The sequence below is a fragment of the Actinia tenebrosa genome, unplaced genomic scaffold (genome assembly GCF_029948245.1).
Source record: "Actinia tenebrosa isolate PJP-AT-01 unplaced genomic scaffold, QUT_ActTen_1.0 PGA_scaffold0__85_contigs__length_37466705, whole genome shotgun sequence".
NCBI classification, from domain to species: domain Eukaryota; kingdom Metazoa; phylum Cnidaria; class Anthozoa; order Actiniaria; family Actiniidae; genus Actinia; species Actinia tenebrosa.
This window is the reverse complement of record NW_028292569.1, coordinates 33,445,631-33,469,953: the sequence shown is the minus strand read 5'-3', so window position 1 is coordinate 33,469,953 and position 24,323 is coordinate 33,445,631. Positions and strand designations below refer to the sequence as shown.

Below are 24,323 nucleotides of genomic sequence, written 5' to 3'. Positions count from 1 at the left end.
CCAATCAGAATAGAGCAGTAGCATGATATGTCTACTCGAGTGCAGCGCCAAAACAAAAAACAATTCCAAGAATTTAAACCGTCACTCGAACCACAACTTACAATTTTTATCTTTAATTTTTATAAAATTCGCCGAAACACTCACAGCGTCTTTTTGTCACCCTTAGTTATCTTCTGTGTGATTGTTTCAGCGAATTTTATAAAAATTCAAGGTAAGGATTTTAATATTCATTACTGAAAACTGTCGGATCATATCCAGAAAGTTAAATTACAAAAAAATTATTTCCGTTCTTTTTTATTCAGGTGATTTTTCTCAAACCTTGCCAGAAGACTTAATCATTATCATTCTTTAACGTGCCATGCAGAGTTTGGAGAGCATAGAATTTTTTCCTCGGTAGATTTCGAGGAGAATGCGAGTGCGATTGGCGTCCAGACGGCCTTGAGATGCCAGCCTTGTGTAATTTTTGTGCACGAGTAGGAGTATTCACCAACAAAAATAAACAGCTTAACGACAGCATTAAAACGCATCGGAGAACAAAATGAAACACATTTTAGACGATTGTAAGCATTAAACTTGATCTTGAAGCGGTATTTGACAAACCTGAAGGAAAAAAAACCCTTTTTTTCCGCTTTTTATCTATACAGAAAACATTGTTTTATATTCTTTAACGGTTGCATTCACTTTGTATTAAATTTTTGGCTACACATTATGTATATGGCTCCAGAACCATTCTTTTCTCTGTACTGTCTTCCTACGTCATGATACACCAAGACGGATTACTTGTTTTAACAGGTAAACATGTAAATACGGTATTTAAAGATGAAACTGTGTTAGAAACGTCCTTTGTGAGTATATGGTTTTAGGTGAGCCAGAAAGGATTTATTAGATATTGTAACCGCTCCGCTTGAATAGAGGTTGCTAACAAAAGGTTACGAATCATCATCTACACATGGTTTTTTGATGATTTTGTTTGGTTTACTGGCGTAGTTTTCTCAACTAGTTTTTTTAATTTCACTCTCACTTGTATGTGAAAACCTAGTTTCTTTGTTTTCCTATGCTTTTTTCTCTCTTTATATTTACGTATATATATCTTTTAACTGGATGGATATCACTTCGAACGGGCCGTCGTCTGATATCGGTCCTGCACGTGATACATTTGAACTAATGACAGCGCTCGAAAATATATTTATCGTTGAGTTTTGCTGATAATCAAAAGTTGCTGGAGATTTGGCAAAATGTACTTGTTCCAACTCTGAGATTTTCGATTAGTCCTAGTCTAGTCTAGTTAAACTAATATAAACGAAAGGACGACGCAAGGCTACAAGAACTCGTCAGCAAGTGCATTGGCATCACACTTGCAGAGTACATCATACAAATCTCCAATTGTAAGTCTTCTTTTGCGACAAACGTCTTCTAATATACTCTCTGCGGGGTTCTTCTTCCTATCATGAAACCCTAAATAGCAGGGACGAATGCCAAGATGATCAGCCATTTTCTTCCACAAATCATTACCTTGGAAAAATAGCATTTAACATGACATATTATTATAAAATTATGTAAAGAACAAACTCAATATGAATATAAATGCACAAAATGTAGGACTGTATCACTTAGCAAGATTCGAATGGCTTTCCTTCACGTCACGAAGACATGATAAAGACATTTTTCTAACACCTGGAACAATTATTCACATGTCTTCATATTACAATCTCACCATCCGTCTCGCCTCGATGCTAAGGCACGGCTACCTTTCAACAAGATGGAGCAGGGAACAGCAAAGAGGCGACTATTGCATAATGGTATAATATTCTTCTAAGCATCTCAGTAAGACTGCGTAATTTTAACTATTACAAACTTTTGGTTGTCTGAAGGCTTGCCAAAATAATGTGCGACTCATGCATGAAAATACACAGTTCCATCAGATGCTTAGCTTATGTCTATTTGAAATCGTTTCTTACCGCACAAAGATCGAGTAAGGTCTTCTAGTTTGCCGATCATGTCTCCCACTAGTACCTTTTCATTTGTAAGTGGCCCTGTGTTTAAACATTAGAACCAATCTTGGAATTACATTTTAATTTCTCCATGAAATACACATATAATATATCCTTTAAGCTTGAGTTTAACTTAATACCAGCTATAGTGCACGTATTCTTCTTTTTACAATTTTCTTTTGTTTCCCGGTAGACTTAATTTCATATACTACACTAAGGAAGTCTTAGAAGTCTTAAATGTCGTTCCAAGGATGAGGAAAACCCTGGGTCGAGTTGGCATTGCAGCCTATTTTTGGGCTGTTTAAGAATACATATTTTCAAGATGGCGTCTATTTCGTCCCCTGAAACATTCCCAAAATGCACTCAAATACCAACCTTTGAATGGCTAATTTTCAAGGAAATGACATGTTGTCTGAAATTGGAAAACATTACGCCACAGGCAGATGGGTGTATTCTTGATGCGCATGGTAACGAGTGAGAAATTGGTAACTCAAAGCAAAAATCTTATTTTCAGGGGGGTGGAATGGAAAGAAAAATGATATGTATTAAATGCCAATGAGAAAAATTATAAAAACAAAAACTTAATAAAAACGATTCTCAGAAAGACAAGATTGTACATGCCACGTTAATAGTCTGTAATGGATGGTCCCATAAGTCAGAGACAAAGAAGAGATATGAGAGTCCCATTACACTAACCTGTCATTCCACTTGGAAGAAAATCCCTTATTTTCTTTACAATATCATCTCTTTCATTGCTTTTCAAGTAAGAGCAGAATTCTCTACATCTCACCACAATTTCTTCCGATGGATTATTCATTGAAACCTTGTCTAGATTTAGTAAATCTGCAACTTTTGAAGCCGCTTCATTGGTGTCAATCGTTGCAAGACTTAAATCTTTAAAACAAATCTCCAGCTCTTTGCAAGAAGTAGCTAAAATTGAACGAAGATGCAAACAAAAATGTAAGAAAAGAATGAACAAAGAATGATTTATAAGATTTTGATTGAATGTATTTTCTTTGGCCATGTGCCAATGTACAAATTGTATACGGTGGCCTTTGAAATAAATAAATTGTAAATTTTAAACGAATATGTAAACATCCTTCAAGAAGAGGCCTTCGAGAAGCAGGCACTAGGTTATTTAATACGCTTTATGTCCGGCAGTCCAAGCTTTAATAACCTTGTGAAAACGTTATCAAACCGAATTAAACTGGTTTATCTTTGTTTAGAAATGTCAAGAGCTTCTCGTCAGCTGGATGTATTTACTTGGAATTTTTAAAAAATGTTCCAAAACACCCTAATGATAATAGAGGGGACCCCTCCATTAACTCTGATAATATGTATCAAGTTCTACCTGATAATCCAGGCATCATCCCACACAGGATCAGTCATTTGACGGGTTGTAACGAAGTTGTCTTCCTCGTGCTTAGCGCTGTATTCTTTACATCTTCGAATAATTTAGCAATAAATACATTTTTTTGAGAGTACCTGGGGTTCACTGAATACTATGATATGTAAATTCTAAGTTCGTTTTGACGTCGATGATCATCGACTTCGCATCAAAATTGCAGGCTGTCACAACATATTATATATAAATAGTGGTTTATACATTCGGAAGAATTCCTGCAGAACCGCAAATTTTATAGGGTGAATTTCTGCTGGCAATTTGTGTCATCTGAATACGTCTCCGGCACATGCAGCCCGCCGGATACATTAACTCAGAGTTTTCAAATCTTGATCACTAAAGCACGAGTTTTTTCTTTCATCGTCTTCATTTCTTTTTTCATTTCTTTTTTTCTTTTAGTTAAGTTTGAGTTTTTAAATTTTTTTCTTCGATTTTATGAATTCAGGTATATATATATATCTATGAATTATACAAATAGGTAAGCAAGTTTAACATCGTTTTTATTAAGGAGTTGCAGGACCTTAAACCAATTTGTGATATTTGCTAAAAAAACATGAAAAACAGTAACATGAACATACTTCGATATCATAGATAAAATCGGCTAGCGCGTTGACCGATTAACATTTCCCAGCAATTTAAAGCCTTTTGGAAGCTTTTGAAGTGCTTTATGTTTAAGCAATAGAAAACTTTTTCCGTGTTTACATAGCCTGATAGCAACACACGAGGGGAGGTTGGGAGAATTCGAGACAGTTATACAAACCTGAGACGTAGTCGAGGGTTTGCATAACCGTCGAGAATTTTCCCAACCCCCCGAGTGTTGCTATCAGGCTATGTAAACCACAGGTAGCCCAAGCTTGGTTTCTGTGGTGTCCTGTTATAAGGAAATGTATGGGGAATCATCAAAAATTTCAATAAAATCATTGAAACGTGAAATAAAGCCTCGAAATTTTACCCGATCATTGAGAAATAGCACTTCTTTCGCTCTGCGTGGTTATTTTTTGAATTTAGCCCGTTTTAAGGATTTTTTTCCCCACCAGTAAGAAATAAGAGAAGGTTGGAAACTCGGGATCCAAAAGCGAGCCATCACGAGTCTTTGAAACCTCGTACGTCTTCGAATTTTCTTTCCAGCGCCAAATTTTAGTAATGACCCTTCTCTCACATCCCTATAGAACCGAGAAAGTCGCATTAGAGATTAGTCTTCGCGTCTTTAAGCCATGAAATTTGCCTGTATTCACATACTACCTCGCTTGTTCTGACCCGTACTTGGAGCTCACTGTACACCAGTTCAACGGATTTCTTTCGGCAACCGACCCGAGGTCACGCCGGAAGTCTTCGTATCGTAAATGCGGATTCGATTTGGATATCGTATTTCTTCGAAATTATATGGTGAGTGTATTTTTTAACGGCCTAAGATACAAAAGTATCTAACTTATGATTTCGAAAATTATGGTGAGTGTATTTTTTAACAGCCTAAGATACAAAAGTATTCAACTTATAATTTCGAAGAAATACGATATCCAAATCGAATCCGCATTTACGATACGAAGACTTCCGGCGTGACCTCGGGTCGGTTGCCGAAAGAAATCCGTTGAACTGGTGTACAGTGAGCTCCAAGTACGGGTCAGAACAAGCGAGGTAGTATGTGAATACAGGCAAATTTCATGGCTTAAAGACGCGAAGACTAATCTCTAATGCGACTTTCTCGGTTCTATAGGGATGTGAGAGAAGGGTCATTACTAAAATTTGGCGCTGGAAAGAAAATTCGAAGACGTACGAGGTTTCAAAGACTCGTGATGGCTCGCTTTTGGATCCCGAGTTTCCAACCTTCTCTTATTTCTTACTGGTGGGGAAAAAAATCCTTAAAACGGGCTAAATTCAAAAAATAACCACGCAGAGCGAAAGAAGTGCTATTTCTCAATGATCGGGTAAAATTTCGAGGCTTTATTTCACGTTTCAATGATTTTATTGAAATTTTTGATGATTCCCCATACATTTCCTTATAACAGGACACCACAGAAACCAAGCTTGGGCTACCTGTGTTTATAGTTACTTTACCAGAAGGTCCCGGAGGGGCGCTTTCCAGTCCAACAGTCTCTACTTTTTGAATAACCAGCGATGCCTAAAAAAACATAACAAAAAAATCAAACAAAACAAAATACGAACAAATAAAGAAAAAAAACAACAACAAAACAAAGCAAAATAAGCAAAACAAAACAAAACAAAGAAAAAATGCATAAAAAATAAAATAAAATGAAAAGAACAAAACAAAAATAATAATTAATCAAATATATATATATAAAGCTTCTCACAAGGCAAAGAATAAAGCAATTTTATTTGAATGCTAAAACAAAGAGATGATGCTAAAAACAAACAAATGCAATAGACAAATAATAAAGAATAAAGTGAAAAGTAAAAACAAAAACAAAAAAAAACTACAACAACAAAAACAACAAAAACAAAACAACAAATTAATCAAACATAAACAGCATCTCATAATGCATATCAGAAAGTCACTTTTTTATGAAACAGTTTAAGAGAGTATATAAGCTAATTGTATGAAAATCATAAATGCATCTTAGGCCCCGTCCACACTATGCCAGATAAATTTGATTCCGAATTTTTATTTAGTATTCGGTTAGGCCTACCGTCCACACTACTCCGAGCGAATCCGGAACAATTCTTCACCGAAAACGAATTTTTGAAATGTAACCGAATAAATAAAAATTCGGATTCAAATTTATCCGGCATAGTGTGGACGGGCGTTAACCTCAAACAACTTGAAATGTATATATGCTGAATTCAGGGGCATGGAATTTATTACATTTCAGTAAATAATTCTTAAGCTTACCTCAATGGAAGGCTGTTTCTCGAAAAGTTCTGGTGGAACATGTGAAATGTAGAAAATCCTTATAATTGTCATATTTCAATATAGAATTTCATAGGTCATTGTAAATGCGTGCGCTGATTGGCCAGAGATGACGTAAACAGGAGGATATTTCACGTGGAAGTGCTAGTTTTTTAAGCTGAATGGGATCCCACATTAAATTTTGCATTAAATCTTAATTTTTGTTCATTATTTCCCATCAAAACACCAAATGAACGTGAAAACTACGTAAAAAAGAAGCAAAGGAATACAGCTACTTAATAGAATAAAGGTTATGTTCCCAAAAATTAGATTATAATTGAGGGCATTTGAAATTCTCCAGAACTGTCAAGAAAAAGATTGGATAGCTACCTCTATGGTATTAATAGGTAGCTATACAATTATAAAGCGAATTATAAAATTTGATATAAGAAGGGCATGAAAAACGAGAAGTGGGGGTAACGGCTAGTTATATAAACTTTAAATTGTATTTATAGTCGTAATTGGTTACTAAGGCTAATAAGAATGTTTTTTTCTTCGCCTTCAAGTTTTGAAAGAAAAATAATTTACAAATAAGTTTTCTTATTCATATTCAACGGCCATAACAAGTTTAAGAGTTCAAGAAAAGTCGGCAAGACAAGGAACAGTATGTTTTCAAAAGTAGTAATGCATAGAGATTGTGTTTCAAAAGTCAAATGGTACACATAGTTAATTTTGACCCCGAAAACGCGCCATACATGAGAAAGTCTACGACAAGGAATAGTAAAAGGACAGGTAGGCCGTTTAAGAAAAGCAGGGGGGGGGGGGGGGGGGGGGAAGATTGCAGCTAGTGCCCTTTTGTATTTACAGTCATGTTTAACAAAATTCCTTACCAGCCCTACTTCTTGCAGATGTTGACACCGAGGAACCTGGAAGTAAAATAATTTTCCCATCAGTTTTGCTCAGCTTAAGACGAAGTTCAAGGAAACATTTTGAAAAACATTTTCATGATCCAGGTAAAAGGAATTTTATCAAAGCTTCAAGGATCAAAAAGAAATCCGTGAAGTGAAAAGTAAAAAGGGACATAGGGGAGACCATCATAGATGAACGTAAACAGGATTTTAACATTAGTAACCCTCTAGAGTTGACGGCAATATTTAACATAATTCCTTACCAGCCTTCCCTAGTTTCTGTTTAGAAACGCGGTCGAATGACAGGAGGGAAATAATATATATATATATAAAGTAACAAAGAGACGTTCTTGAAAGATCAGACAACAATCATATCTATGCATGTCTAATTTATAAAAATACGATTTTACGAGTTTTCCTTAATATGTTGTTGCTCTCTAGATCTTGTCTCCCTCCCACGCCCAAGATATAGCCCTATGACAAAATATAGCTTTCATGTTACGGCATCATATATTAGGGCAAATTATGTTACATTGCAAACATAGTGTGGAATAAATACACAATTACTATTACAGTGCTGCGCGCCGAACCGTGAATTCCCAACAAAGTCTTTGGTTTCGTTTTGACATCATTTTGACAACTTTTTGACAAATTTTAATTGCGCTCTCTATCGCTAACCGATTAGACATCAGCGCTTCTCCTTGATGTTTGAATAGGCGAAGTCCGTACATCGATGTAACGATAGCGAAACATAAAAGTGAAGCGCCAAAACATAATTGGTTAGTGGTAAAGAGATCGATTAAAACTTGTCAAAAACTTGTACGAAACTTTGTTGGGTGTTCACGGTTCGGCGCGCAGCACTGTAATAGGTATATTACGACAAGTTAAGATATTGCTAGAAAATATGAAGCCAATATTCATAAGGATAATACATACCATATAGTATAGGACGATACATATATACAATATATGATTAATATATATATATATGAATATATATATATATATATAAACAAATTTAGTGTACCTATGTAATATGGATTACATATTTAATATAAATTTAGGCACTGCCTAAAAGCGGAGCTCCCAATAGGCACAGGGAGCCCAATTTAGATAAAACTGAAAGATGAAAATAAAATCGGGCAAAACTTTTTTCAATTTTACTTCTTCTTCGAGATGAAGATAACGCCCCCATAATGATCACCATGAAGTGAAAAAATGAAATCGAAATGCACTACATCCTTTTCTTCATACGAGTCTTTGTTTTCGACCTTACTACTCTCCCACTTAGGGATTTTGTTACATGTACACAACCCACCACCAACCACCCCAGGGGCTAGTTTTGTTTGTGAAAAATTCTTCGACAAAGTTTTGCATGGTCGACATTTTCAGTTACGCTTTGAATTTCTGGTTAATTTTACTTGGAAAAAAACAACAAACCAAACTAAAACAAAACCGAAACAAATAAAAACAAAACAAAACAAAACCAAACCAAAAACAACAACAACAAAAAACAAAAAAAAAAAACAAAAAAAAAAACAACAACAACAAAAAACAAAGATAACTAAAGATAATCCAATGCAATACCAAGTTTAGTGAAATTTACCTGATAGGAAGTGTTTTATTAAAAACTGTAAGTCTGACTTGATGTCTGCTGTGTCTGACTTGAGGTCCTCTAGCTGTGTTTTGACATCCTTGTCTGATATATACCAATCGTAGAGTAACTGGTTGTAGTCTTTCTCTCCCAAAGGAGAAGACTTCAAATCATCTATGTCATCTTGACACAGTCCCAGTGAATGAAGAGCAGATGAGATATCCTGCCAGTGTTGTTTAAAGTCAGCATCATTTATTTCAGTGTTTGGTTTGTGTGCTATTGCATTGTTTCTGTAGTACTTTATCCGGGCAAGGTTAGCCTCTAGTGAGTTGTCTGTTGCATGTGGTAAGACATCCCATCCAGTTGCTGGTCGTGTAAGTCCACAAATATTTCTTAGAAGGACAAACAGTAACGTGATATCAAAGTCTTTAGATTGAGGGTCGCTCCCATTTGGTGGATACAGTTTGTCCCATTGCTCGTTATTCAGTACTTTCCCTTTTGGTTTCTTCAGCTTTTGTAGTGATGTCTTGTTAGCATTTAAGAAGGCTTTCAATGACGATGGTGGATATTTGCCATCAAATACAGAGCAAACTGCTTGTGTGCCTCCATCGACAAGCAACCTACAAAGCTTGGTGTAGTTGATCTTTTCATCTGTCTCTTTGAACCAGCTCCGCCAGTATGCCATTGCCGAGGCCATCACTGAGTAAGGAAAAAGTAATGTTTCAATCAATCCTTTTATGATTTTTACATTTCACAAACGGCTATTGTCACTAAACTTCATTTCAGGTGTAGTTTGTAGTCTTCTTTATTATAATAATAATAACAATAATAATATCTTTATTTCTTAAAAAAAACGCATTTCTAAAACTCAATGCTTTTTACAATAAAGAGTGAAAATTATAAAAGGCTAGCAGAAAAAGAAAATTAAAACTAATGAAATATATGTAATCCAATATAAATTCATAACTAAAAAAGTAAATGGAAATAGGGCAAAACATGGATTTACATAAGTAGCATAATGCCATCTAGAGTAAAACTATATTATTGATAAGAAGATATAACTAGCTAAAAACTAGTGTGAGCTGCGTCGGTGTTTCTAATGAAACAGTAATGATGAAAAGGTAAATTATGCACTGTGAAAAGATGAAAAAACTTACTGACGTTTCGGACGCTAGTCCTTCGTCGGAGTAAAAGAGAAAGAAGTGGTAGAAAGGAGTGTATATATGATAGAATAAGACAAAAGAAACCAATGAGAGCAAGGTAGGCAAGGAAACAAAAACAAACAATCAAAAGACAAAAGAAAAGGTTAGTTGAAAGTAAAGCGTTCATTAATTCCGTTGGGACTAAGAGTGCCCAATAGGTGAATAAGCCGCATTTCTTTGGTCTTGAAATCTTGAAATCTTGAAATCTTGAAATCTTGAAATCTTGAAATCTTGAAATCTTGAAATCTTGAAATCTTGAAATCTTGAAATCTTGAAATCTTGAAATCTTGAAATCTTGAAATCTTGAAATCTTGAAGTCTTGAAATCTTGAAATCTTGAAATCTTGAAATCTTGAAATCTTGAAAAATTGAAATCTTGAAATCTGATGAATTTCAGGTCAAGAAAGATTCTGAATCTTTTTTTCGCCGTACTCGCCTTAAAGCTTTTTTCTCCGACTCTTCTAACTCTAACTGTGAACGTGATGTCTTTGAGCGCCTTTGTGGATCCTCGTAAGTCTAACTGGGTCCCTCCCGAGGGACAATATTCTTCTCTTGATCTTTTTGTCAATGAGTGTCGCCGTGATATTTCTAATCTCAATCTTAACAGTAAACTCAGTTACTCTAATCTTTCGGTACTATCGTCGTGTACGGATTAACGAAGTACGTCATAGGTTTCCGAACCCACGAGTGGGACTTATAAATTTTGGTTCTCCTAACTTAGAAAAAAAATTAAGTGAAGACACCAAGAATCGAACTCGGTACCTTCGGCACCAAAGAACTACTACAATGCCAACCCCAACCCTAACCCTAAACCTAACCCCTAGACCACGAAGTGAATTCGGTTGGGTGGGTCTCATTTTTAGTCAAATTTAAACGATGTATCATCAGCGCGTGCACATAAATATTTATTATAGTTTAAAGTTATGCTATCGTAGGGTACGATTACTAGCCGATTACTTGAAATTTGAATTTGAATAGAATTCCCCTGACAATTCCCGTACACGACGATACAACCAATCTTTCTAAGGACGAGTGATTGGCTTTACGTCAATTACGCAATCGTTCTGACATTGTTATCAAGCCCGCTGACAAAGGCGGTACAGTTGTTGTCTGGCGTTCTGACCTGTACAAACAGGAGGCTTTACGTCAATTCTCTGATACTAATTTTTATTGTGAAGTGGATAAGGATCTTACCCCTGACAATCAAAATTTAGTTAAAGACACTATTAACTCTTTCATTTCTGATGGCTCTTTACCTTCCACTGATAAAAAACCTTTTTGTTATTACTCCTCGTTTCTGCTTGTAGTTGTCCTACCGAACTCATCTCTAGCTATTTAGATTCTCTCATGCTGCCTATTGTTCAGTCTTTACCTACTTATATTAAGGATACTAATCACGCTCTTAGTATTTTTAATGATTTTCGCTTTCCTGATAACTCTTCTAAGCTATTGTTTACTATGGATGTCAAATCTTTGTATACTGTTATTCCTAATGATGAGGGCATTCGCGGCATTTTTTCGATCTTCATCCTGTCATCGAGCCCAGCACTCCCACTTTGTTACGCTTAGCTGAACTTGTTCTTACTCTTAATTGTTTTTGTTTCGGTGATCGGTATTATCGGCAGGTAAACGGTGTTGCTATGGGTACTAAGATGGGCCCTAGTTATGCCAATTTGTTTGTTGGTCATACCGAAAACCTTGTTTTTCAACAATATACTGGACCTAAACCTGAGTTTTTTGGACGGTATATTGATGATTGTATTGGTGCTACTTCTTGTTCGCGTAATGATTTAGATTCTTTCATCTCTTTTGTTAACTCTTTTCACCCTGCCTTAGACTTTGCGTGGGAGGTTAGTGAAACATCAGTCACTTTCCTTGACATCTTGCTTAGTGTTAATGACGACCGTCTTAGCACTAGTGTCCATTACAAACCTACTGACTCTCATTCTTATTTACTCTACTCGTCTTCTCATCCTAAGCACACTCTTAATGCTATTCCGTTCTCGCAATTTCTTCGTCTTCGTCGTTTGTGTAGTGATGATCTTGATTTTTCTGTTAAATGTTCTAAGATGCGTTCCTTCTTCCTTAAGCGTAATTATCCTGCTCATGTTATTGATCGCGCCATTCGCAAAGTTTCTACTATTGATCGTACCACCGCTCTCACTCCTCACACTCGTCCCTCTAATGATCGCATTCCTTTCACTCTTACGTATCATCCTATTAACAATTCCATTAAGCCCATTGTTAACCGCAACTTTTCTCTGCTTGACTCTGATACTCGCACTTCTGCTATTTTCAACAACCGCCCTCTTTTTTCTTATAAACGTGATCGTAATCTTCGTTCTTCCTTGGTCAAGGGAGTTCTTCCCTCTAACAAAGAACCTGGTACTTTTCGCTGTTCTCGTAAACGTTGTTATACTTGTCCTCACATAGCCTCTCACACTTCTGTTGTCGGTCCTAAATCCACTGTTAAAATCACTGACCATTTTGTTTGTACCACTTCTATTGTTGTATATTGTATTAAATGTACCCGCTGTAATCTTTTGTATGTGGGCGAGACTGGCCGCCGTCTTGGTGATCGCATTTGCAATCATCTTTATGATATTCGCGATAACGATCCCACCAAACCAGTTGCCCGCCATTTTAATCTAGCTAACCATTCTCTTTCTGACTTCATTAACGGCAACAATGATTGTCGCAAGACCAAAGAAATGCGGCTTATTCACCTATTGGGCACTCTTAGTCCCAACGGAATTAATGAACGCTTTACTTTCAACTAACCTTTTCTTTTGTCTTTTGATTGTTTGTTTTTGTTTCCTTGCCTACCTTGCTCTCATTGGTTTCTTTTGTCTTATTCTATCATATATACACTCCTTTCTACCACTTCTTTCTCTTTTACTCCGACGAAGGACTAGCGTCCGAAACGTCAGTAAGTTTTTTCATCTTTTCACAGTGTATAATTTACCTTTTCATCATTACTGTTTTATATTATTGATAAACAAGTTTAAATGAATATGTCTTGAGCTTTCAACGTCATGTGCTGGACAAAAATGACCCCAAGATTACAGACCTTTTCAGCAGGCTTGATAGCAGTGTTACCTACAGATACTTCAGAAATAACTACGAACTATGGAAAAATTAATATTAGATTTACTGGTGCAAAGGTGTGGAATTCTATTGATTAGCAAATTAAAATACTTAGCAAGCCAATCTTTAAGAAAGAACTGAAAAATTCTCTGCTGGATTCTTATTTAAGCTAATTCATCTTTAAAATATTAATATCTATAGTTCTATTGGTATATTAGTTGCTTGTTTGTGCCCAATAGTGTAAATAATAGTCCCTATTATATTTTTCCTTTTTTTACTGCTTTTACATTATTTCCACTAGTCTTATATTATCTAGTACTTATATTCATATATAATTACATATTTCTAATCAATATGCTACATGTATTAAATATCCTTCCATATCCTTTGGTCATTTATCTATTTATCATACATTGTACTTATTTTATATTTATATTTCTCTTTTACCTATCTATTCCATAAATATTTTTTCATCTATTATTCTCTCCTGAATAAATTATTGAAAATAAGAAAAAAAGCTAACTTTCTTGTCTTGCTCCCGCCTATTACAGTTAGCCAGTTTACCCAGATCTACCTGTCATTCAGTCCCAGTGTATGAGCACCAGTCAAGCTGATGCTCTCTCAGCGGTAGAGAACTGTATTCAAGACATAGGGAAGTGGATGGATGCTGGTTAACAAGCTAAAGCTGAACGACGACAAGACCGAAGTTTTGTTGATTGTCAATGTGAGACAGCTTGCTAAGATGAACATCGAAGGCATTCAGGTTAGCGAGTTATATTGTATATTGTGGCTTTCTTTTAGCAAGCTAGACACCTTTCTACATTCTTGGGGGGTGGGGTGCACTTGCTGAGGATGAGGAGAAAAAATCTTAAAATGAAATACACTGTTAGAATCTAGGATAATCCAAGCACATTATATGAAAAAATCTAGTTAAATTGGCGAACCAGGTTTGCGAAGCGAGCGAGAATAAAATTGTCCAAAATTCGCTCTGAATTAGTTTGGTTCCACCTTAATTAAAATTTTACTTTACGACCTGGCAGGCTCAGTTTCCATAAGAAACGAGGATTTCGCATTTTACGGATCTTTAAAATGCGAAACCGTCATTTCTCATTTTACGGATGTCGTAAAATGCGAAACGACAGACTGTAACCTGAGGATTTGTAAACTTACTCTAGAAGTTGGATGAAAACTGTGTATGGTAGCTCCATGTCTTAGAAAATTAGAGAATACTTTAAATCTTAGTGGGAAGAACAGTGTAAACTTTCCATGTACCAAAAGCCACAAATTCAAGACCCAGTTACTCGTGTTGTTGTGGCGCCATTTTGAATGCACAGGGACCCCAATCGAATCATAATATAAGTAGATATGAAACACCGGTTCTGCATCAGGTGGATCGTGAATCAGGGTGGATCGTGGATCAACCCCCCCCCCCCCCCCCCCCCCAATCAGCGTCCTTACAGAGGTGACGTCATGGCTATTCTTACTACCCCGTGTTTTTAGTCATGTCTGTTTTTAGTTGGCTGGATTGTATTATAGCTCTCGCGGCACCTGCTTGGATATTGTCTTCTTCATTGTTGAACAAAACAACAACATCTTTTCCAGACAATCGATGCTCTTCTAACAAAATCATTTATAAAATAGAGGACCTCTGAAGCCCAATCTTTAACGCATAAACACATTTATGACCCGGTGCCACCGCGGTGCGAACCGGTGCTCTCCCCCAGACCCTACTCCGGACTCGTAATAACGGTAACGTATTCTACAGTAAGGCTCCGTATAGGGGGAGGGGTGGTCGGCTATATCTATTTTTTAGTTGACTGGATTGCACCACATCCTATATTTTACGTCAAAGTTTAATCCTAATAAAATGTTCTGATCTAATTATTCATAAAATATAGTTTTTCTGTCACAAAGCCTATTGTTAAAGGATTAGACTCTTTTTACTTTATGCTTTTGTTTCACCCTAATTGAGTTCTACGAAAATGACTCATCAAAAAACAAACAATTAGATGACTTGCCCAAGGAACGACGACAGACACGTTTTCTAAAATAATTTAAAATTTATTCATAAAACGCTCAATGCATATGAATACAAAAAAGTTTAGTTACAGCTCTTTTCATTATTAAACTAAGTACGATGTTTTGATTGTCACTATATATTTGTTCAATAGAAACACCCGTCACTTGAAACAATAGAGGACTGTGTTCTGCATAATTGTCGAGTCAGTCATACAAGAATCAACTACTAAATATCAAGACCATTATATATATACAATAATTTGCACATCTCTAGTAGATTCTAGTGTAGATTCTAGTATTGATAGTAGATCTAGTATAGATAGTAGATCTAGTATAGATAGTAGATCTAGTATAGATTCTAGCTAGTGTAGATCCTAGTGTAGATAGGTTTTATATTAGTGTAGATTGACATCCACCCTACATCCACCCCACATCCCCCCTACATCCACCTCACATCCACCCCACAATCACCCCACATTGACCTCTCATCGACCCCACATCGACCTCTCATCGACCTCTCATCGACCTCACATCGACCTCACATCGACACCACATCGACCTCTCACCAACCCCACACCGACCCCACATCGGCTCGGCTCAGGTCGACTCGGCTCGTATAGATCCGTAGGCTCGGCTCGGCTCGGCTCGTATAGGCTAGGCTTGGCTCGCCTTAGCTCGGCTCGGCTTAGCTCGGCTCGGCTCGGCTCGGCTCGGCTCGGCTCGGCTCGGCTCGGCTCGTAGGCTCGTATAGGCTCGGCTCGTCGGCTCGTGTAGGCTCGTGTAGGCTCGTGTAGGCTCGTGTAGGCTCATACTAAGGCTCGTAGTCTTGACTCTTCAAATGGTCATTTGCGATAAATAGGAAAAAGCCTACAAACCTTTTTTACTGATTTTGCTCCAATATTGCAACATCAATTGCTATGGTAACGATAAAGGTAACCTATCAGTTTGACCTAATCTAATTATCAGCAGTTCTCACTAGTTTTTGGCTAGTTATCTCTTCTAATCCAATTATAAGCCATTCCGAAGTTCTATTTCGTCAACTATACGAGCCGAGCCGAACTAAGCCGAGCCGAGCTAAGCCGAGCCGAGCTAAGCCAAGCTGAGCTAAGCCGAGCTGAGCCGAGCCAAGCCGAGCCGAGCTAAGCCGAGCTAAGCCGAGCTGAGCTAGGCCGAGCCGAGCCGAGCCGAGCCAAGCCTAACCTATATGACCCAAGCCGAGCCGAGCCGAGCCGAGCCGAGCCTACGAGTCTATACGAGTCGAGTCGAGCTAAGCCGAGCCTACGAGTCTATACGAGCTGAACCGAGCCTATACGATCCAAGCCGAGCCAACCGAGCCGAGCTGAGCCGATGTGGGGTCGGTGAGAAGTCGATGTGGGGTTGATGTGAGGTAGATGAGAGGTCGATGTGGGGTCGATGTGGGGTCGATGAGAGGTCGATGTGGGGTGATTGTGGGGTGGATGTGGGGTGGATGTGGGGTGGATGTAGGGTGGATGTAGGGTGGATGTGGGGTGGTTGTGGGATGGATGTCAATCTACACTAGGATCTATACTAGAATCTATACTAGATCTACTATCTATACTAGATCTACTATCAATACTAGAATCTACACTAGAATCTATTAGAAATGTGCAAATTATTGTATATATATAATGGTCTTGATATTTAGTAGTTGATTCTTGTATGACAGATAGTGATTGCAGATTTTATAATTGAATGTATATATATCCAGAAGGAAGACACCTAAAGAAGAAACCATAGGCTTATATTCTTGAGGTGTCTTATATAAGCTTGGGTAATTTAGATATAATTATTTGATGAAGCATGAAGGTGTATATTGTCATATATAAAAATGAATATATAGAAATAAATACATATTAGTACATACATATGCACATGAAGTTAAAGTTAGAAAGTATTAATTTACAATGATCAGTAATTATAAAGAGTTCATTTACAATTTAATTTAAAAAAAAAACAGATATTAAACTCAATTGATAGATTAAATTAATAAGCACGTAAAGATCAGTGTTTAGACATAACAGCTGATGAGATGCTTTTTTAGTGTAATTTTGAAAATAGATTTTGAACTTGCTGACCTAATGTGATTGGGTAGCATGTTCCACCGTTTTGGCCCTTGACTTATTACTGTGAATTGTTTGATATTGGTTCTATAGAAAGCAGGTCTATATTTATTTGACTGTCTAGTTGGATAATTGTGGATTTGGGAGTTTTTTACAAATTTGTTTTGAAAGGAGTTAGGCAAAATTTTATTTTCTATTGAATACATAAATAGCCCTAACTGAAGAGAGTGAATATCTTGCAGTTTTAATAAGTTATATTGAAAAAATAAGGGAGAAGTGTGAGCATCATATCTAGAGTTAGTAATAATCCTGATTACGCGTTTTTGAAGTATTTTTAAACGATTTAAATTACTTTCATAGGTAGAGCACCATATGATTTATTAAGTATAATAAAGCATAAGAAGAGATTTTTGTGAAATAAAGAACTGAGATTTAGATATAATTCCTATAGATTTAGATATTTTCCCAGCAACAGTACAAATGTGATCTTTCCAGCTTAAGTGTTCGTCAATTATGACACCTAAGAATTTGGTGTTTTGTTTACGTTCAATTAATACATTATTAAATTTTAAAGTCAGATTATTGCTATTCAATATCCTCTGTCTTGGCTTAAACAGTATATGGTTAGTTTTCTTGATATTTACAGTAAGTTTGTTCACGATCAGCCATGTCGAAACTTTGTCAAGCTCAAAGTTCAAGATATAATTTAAATTATTCACATTTTTACCAGAATAAAATACATTAGTATCATCGGCAAATAATATAAATTTCAGTAGATCTGAAGAGTTCGCTATGTCGTTGACATAAATAATAAATAATAAAGGTCCTAGAATACTTCCTTGAGGAATACCGCAATTAATCGTCATCTGGGTAGATAAATTATTTTCAATTTCAACATATTGCTTTCTATTTGTTAAATAACTGGTAATTGTGAGTATAAGGCACAGGCAACCCAGAACACTTCATTTTCCCCTAATTTTTTGTGTGTTCCAATTGTCTTGAAAGTATTATTCCCCTTAATTTCTATTTTTAAGTTATTGTTATTACACACTCGAGGTTTGACGCGGGCCAAGGAAAATTATTAGCTATCCTCTCCTGAGATATAAATTTTAAAATGATAAGAACTTTTCATCTCTCTTTTCACCTATATAGAATTCAAGCCTGGATAATACTCGTGAGACTCAAATAAGGAATACACTTTCTATCAAGTATAACAGGGAGAACTTAATTATTGCAAGAGAGATTGAGCAAGAGGAATAAATTAAGAAAAACATGTCACTGATAAAGTACAAAGTTGACTACATTAAAATATTGTTCACCACTAGATTGTTGAAACTTTCCAGTACATATTACTTACTAAGCTTATAATCTTAAGTCTAGGTTCCTATTATTTAAAGTACATCTGAAGGCAAATAGAACCCCAAAATGAGGATGTTTGAAAGCATCAAAAATCAAAGCTACAAACGGCTGGTTTATATCAAAACTCAAATCTTCGACACAAATTCATGGAAATGTGATTAACAATAACCTTACTGACTAACCTCGACGCTCTGTAAAAGAAGACCCACTAAATAAGATGACACAAATTGTAAACCATGGCTCAGAACTTGGAATTGGATGATATCAAATGATTTTGAGGAAGTATTATTGTTCGCATTCAAGTGACGCGAAGGAGAGTGACGAACCGCATCGAATTAAACAAAATATTTAAATCAGTAAGACTGCTGAAAATACACAGGGAACCCGATACAGAGGCAAATAATTGGTCGATGGGGGGAGGGGGGGACGCGAAGGAGAGTGACGAACCGCATCGAATTAAACATAAAATATTTAAATCAGTCAGACTGCTGAAAATATCTTATAATAAACCGGGAACCCGATACAGAGACAAATGTTTGCGGGGGGAGGGGAGGGTTTGTTTTTTTGTTTAGGTGCAATTATTAGTCAGTGATAAACACTCCAAGCGATAAATAAAGTAAAAATTAATTGAATGTTTCTTTATTATGGAAACTTCATTTTCAATTTTCCAAGTGCACGGTGCTGTTGTTTCTTATGTACCCACCTCTTATGTACAAGTGCTAGCGGATTGTAAAGCAATAGCATCTCAGCAGAAACAAGGTGCCAAACTTGGTTGGAATTGAACAAATAAGGTTACTTCTTTTTCAGGGGGGAGGGGGTACTACAATTCAGAATTCAATTTATGTATTATTTATTGTTATCATGATTATATACCGTATTTACTCGTTTAAGCGCCGCCCCCGAATAAGCGCCGCTTTTATCCATACAAAAAACTTCGTTATTATTTATTATTAAACAGTCGTATTCACTTCGTATTAAATTATTGGTTACACATCATGTATATGGCTCCAGAACCATTCTTTTCTCTGTACTGTCTTCTTACGTCATGATTCACCAGAACGGATTTGTTTCGGTGCGAAAATAATGCAAAGCTATGTAATCGTGAATCCCGTGCACACCATTCATCTTTGTTCTATTAGTCTTAATTATGTAATCGATTTTCCGAGTGAGGTTTTAAAAGGACCTCTGTTAAGAATGAGTTTAATCTTTCGCCAGATTCTGAAAAGTAGACACGCTACCGGGTAAGTTCGTCCTTTCATTTAATTTCATTTGTATCAGTTAGCTCGATTAATTTAGACAATGTTTTAAGGCTTTTTTCTTTTGTACTGTCCTTCGCTTAGATTTCGAACTGAACGCTATCAAAATGTAAAAGGTTATAGTTAATAAAGAAAGTATTGGAAGTTCTGAAACCGTAGTTGTGAAGTGTTCGGCGAATCAGGATTACTTGTTTAATAGCAGGTAAATATGTAAATACGGTATTAAAAGATGAAACTGTGTTAGAAACGTCCGTTGTGAGTATATGGTTTTAGGTGAGCCAGAAGGGATTTATTAGATTTTGTAACCACTCCGCTGGAATAGAGGTTGCTAACTCAAGGTTACGAATCATCATCTACACATGGTTTTTTGATGTTTTTTTTGTGTGTTTGCTGGCGTAGTTTCTATAACCAGTTTCTTATTTCACTCTCACTTGTTTGTGAAAACCTAGTTTCTTTGTTTTCCTATGTTTTACTTTCTTTGTTTTTACGTATATATACTTATTTACCTGAAAAGCTATAAAGCTGAGGCCGACAAGGATTATGGGCAGATACATTTTACATGTTTCAACCGCTAGATAACTGTTGATGGATTTGAGATCTTTTACCCGTTACAGTCTCAACTGTCCTGAGTATCCTCAAGCTGCAGTTTGTATCAAAAAAAATTCACTTGTTTGAAATGAATTGTTTCCCATGATCCTTAGTGATCTCAGCTTTCTAGGTTCTTGGTGACTAACTTTATTAAAATAAGTATTTATCTTTTAACTGAATGGATATCACTTCTATGTCTGATATCGGTCCTGCATGCACGTGACACATTTGAACCAATAACAGCGCTCGAAAATATATTGATCGTTGGGTTTTGCTGATAATCAAAAGTTGCTGGAGATTTGGCAGGAACCTTTTACAACAAAATGCACTTGTTCCAACTCTGAGATTTTCGATAGTCCTAGTTTGGTCTAGTGAAACTAATATAAACGAAAAGACGAGGCAAGGCTACAAGAACTCGTCAGCAAGTGCATTGGCATCACACTTGCAGAGTACATCATACAAATCTCCAATTGTAAGTCTTCTTTTGCGACAAACGTCTTCTAATATACTCTCTGCGGGGTTCTCCTTATTTCCATGAAACCCAAAATGGCAGCGACGAATGCCGAGGTGATCAGCCATTGTCTTCCACAAATCATTACCTTGGAAAAATAACATTTAACATGTGACATATTATTATAAAATTCTCATAAAGAGCCACACTCAATATGTACAAGAATATAAATGCAAAAATGTAGGACTGAATCACTTAGTAAGAGTCGAATGGCGTTCCTTAATGTCACGAACAGTCGAAATTAAGAGAGTCCCTTTCACAGTTACCTGCGCCATCTTGAAAGGTAGCCGTGCCGTTGCATCTAAGCGAGACAAACGGTGAGCTTGAAATGATATGATACAGACATTTTTCTAACACCTGGAACAATTATTCACATGTCTTCATATTACAATCTCACCATCCGTCTCGCTTCGATGCTAAGGCACGGCTACCTTTCAACAAGATGGCGCGCAGGGAACAGCAAAGAGGCGACTATTGCATAATGGTATAATATTCTTCTAAGCATCTCAGTAAGACTTCGTAATTTTTATTATTACAAATTTTTTGGTTGTCTGAAGGCTTGCCAAAATAATGTGCGACTCATGCAAGAAAATACACAGTTCCATCAGATGCTTAGCTTATGTTTATTTGAAATCGTTTCTTACCGCACAAAGATCGAGTAAGGTCTTCTAGTTTGCCGATCATGTCTCCCACTAGTACCTTTTCATTTGTAAGTGGCCCTGTGTTTAAACATTAGAACCAATCTTGGAATTACATTTTAATTTCTCCATGAAATACACATATAATATATCCTTTAAGCTTGGGTTTAACTTAATACCAGCTATAGTGCACGTATTCTTCTTTTTACAATTTTCTTTTGTTTCCCGGTAGACTTAATTTCATATACTACACCAAGGAAGTCTTAGAAGTCTTAAATGTCGTTCCAAGGATGAGGAAAACCCTGGGTCGAGTTGGCATTGCAGCCTATTTTTGGGCTGTTTAAGAATACATATTTTCAAGATGGCGTCTATTTCGTCCCCTGAAACATTCCCAAAATGCACTCAAATACCAACCTTTGAATGGCTAATTTTCAAGGAAATGACATGTTGTCTGAAATTGGAAAACATTACGCCACAGGCAGATGGGTGTATTCTTGATGCGCATGGTAACGAGTGAGAAATTGGTAACTCAAAGCAAAAATCTTATTTTCAGGGGGGTGGAATGGAAAGAAAAATGATATGTATTAAATGCCAATGAGAAAAATTATAAAAACAAAAACTTAATAAAAACGATTCTCAGAAAGACAAGGTTGTACATGCCACGTTAATAGTCTGTAATGGATGGTCCCATAAGTCAGAGACAAAGAAGAGATATGAGAGTCCCATTACACTAACCTGTCATTCCACTTGGAAGCAAATCCCTTATTTTCTTTACAATATCATCTCTTTCATTGCTTTTCAAGTAAGAGCAGAATTCTCTACATCTCACCACAATTTCTTCCGATGGATTATTCATTGAAACCTTGTCTAGATTTAGTAAATCTGCAACTTTTGAAGCCGCTTCATTGGTGTCAATCGTTGCAAGACTTAAATCTTTAAAACAAATCTCCAGCTCTTTGCAAGAAGCAGCTAAAATTGAACGAAGATGCAAACAAAAATGTAAGAAAAGAATGAAGAAAGAATGAACAAAGAATGAACAAAGAATGAACAAAGAAAGGAAAGAAGGAAAGAAGAGGGAAAGTAATGAAGCGATTGAGATGGTGAGTCAGGGTGTTAAGCTATAAGTAAACGAATCAAAGAAAAATAAATATTATTTGTAGTCACCTTTAGAAGCAGAGGTCCTCTTACTGGGGCGATCTTCAGTTTCACTGCTACACAAACCTGTTAATACGAACCTTTTGTTTTCATTTTTGGCAAAGAGAAAAACTCCGATCCCATAATACAAATGAATAAACCATGAAGCAAAAGATAGAAAATGAAAAATACATAAAAAGCAAAGGGAACGAAAGGAAAGGGAGAGTTCACTGCAACAATATGTGTTCAGGCACTTGAGGGACTAATTGTAATGGTGCTGAAGGCGGCATATAGTAGATTACACTTGTGAGGACGAATGTTACATTTTTGATGGCCTCGTGTCGGTTGCCAAACAAGTTCCGAGAATGACTTGAACTACAAGCTAGAAGCGAAGTGGATAAACTGCCTACAGTTTAATTTGTTCTTATCCAAAAATACTGCAAACAAGGAAAAAGCACCAGAATTAAGCCAAGACTTTAACTTAGAAATCCATCCAGTTCTGAGAAATCAGGGGATTGATCACTCAAGCTTCCATTGATGGGTTGCAAGCATTCCCAAGAAGAAAGTTTTATGAAAAAGACTAAAGCAAGGCGGCCATTGTGTTGCCGTTAACAACGGATGCTAATAAGAAAGCTTTTGTTGAATAGCACAAACGCTCCTCCGAGAGGCCGCGATGACGTAACGTGGAATCGAAGAATTGCTGGCTTTCATAGGCGCCGTTTTGGTTGAATATAGCATTTTCTAATGTTTTAATTAGCACCTTCTGTTGTGTCAACTCACATGGCTTTCATGTGCTTTCTTGCTGTAGCAACAATGGACCCTTTTTAAAATTATCTTGGATACGAGGCTAGCGTGAAAATACAAAGGAAATGAAACAAATTCCATCGAGAAAAAGCGTGATTTCTTTTGTATTTCCATGTTAGCCTCGCATCCACGATACTTTTAAGAAGGGTCCATTTTAAAGACAAAAGACATCAGTAGCTATAACTAGATTTAAGCACTAATGGTAAAACTGTTTATAGTTACTTTACCAGAAGGTCCCGGAGGGGCGCTTTCAAGTCCAACAGTCTCTTTTGCTATATCAACCCACGTGGCCTTCATGTGGACCAGAAATGCCTAAAAAAAACAAAGCGAAAACCAAAACCAAAACCAAAACCAAAACCAAAACCAAAACCAAAACCAAAACCAAAACCAAAACCAAAACCAAAACCAAAACCAAAACCAAAACCAAAACCAAAACCAAAACCAAAACCAAAACCAAAACAAAACAAAAATAAAAATGACGAAACAAAACAAATAAACAAAGGCATAAAAAATAAAATGAAAAAATTAATCAAATAATAAGAAGCTTCTCACAAGGCAAATCAAAAAGCAATTTTAGTTTAATGTTAAAACAAAGAGATGATGCTAAAAACAAACAAATGCAATAAACGAATGCTAAAAAATAAATTGAAAAGAAAAAACAAAAAAAAAAAAAAAACAAAAAACAAAAACAAAAAACAAAAAAAACAAAAACAAACAAAAAAAAAAACGAACAAAAAAAAAAAAAAAAAAACGAAATTATTCAAACATAAAAAACATCTCATAATGCATATCAGAAAGTCACTTTAAAAAAAAAAATTTTTTTAAATAATTTTAAAAAAAATCATAAATGCATCTTAACCCCAAACGACTTGAATTTTATATATGCTGAACGCTGGGACATGAAA

At 36.2% G+C, this 24,323-nt stretch overlaps 2 protein-coding genes across 2 annotated transcripts; both read right to left on the bottom strand.

Moving 5' to 3' along the window:
- Nucleotides 1–278: 278 nt before the first annotated feature.
- On the bottom strand, nucleotides 279–18,830 carry LOC116308536 (uncharacterized). Its single transcript, XM_089024421.1, has 8 exons — nucleotides 18,670–18,830; nucleotides 8,753–9,439; nucleotides 7,129–7,164; nucleotides 6,242–6,270; nucleotides 5,449–5,512; nucleotides 2,688–2,921; nucleotides 1,959–2,033; nucleotides 279–1,512 (listed from the first exon to the last, which is right to left on the bottom strand). Exons 2-8 carry the CDS (start codon nucleotides 9,435–9,437, stop codon nucleotides 1,319–1,321), a joined length of 1,317 nt encoding a protein of 438 aa, XP_088880547.1. The 5' UTR covers nucleotides 9,438–9,439; nucleotides 18,670–18,830; the 3' UTR covers nucleotides 279–1,318.
- A 280-nt stretch (nucleotides 18,831–19,110) lies between these two features.
- On the bottom strand, nucleotides 19,111–24,137 carry LOC116308535 (uncharacterized). The gene is made up of 5 exons (XM_031718983.2): nucleotides 23,646–24,137; nucleotides 22,645–22,701; nucleotides 22,216–22,449; nucleotides 21,487–21,561; nucleotides 19,111–20,930 (listed from the first exon to the last, which is right to left on the bottom strand). The coding sequence occupies exons 1-5, from the start codon at nucleotides 23,713–23,715 to the stop codon at nucleotides 20,737–20,739; spliced, it is 630 nt and encodes a 209-aa protein (XP_031574843.2). The 5' UTR covers nucleotides 23,716–24,137; the 3' UTR covers nucleotides 19,111–20,736.
- Nucleotides 24,138–24,323: the final 186 nt, after the last annotated feature.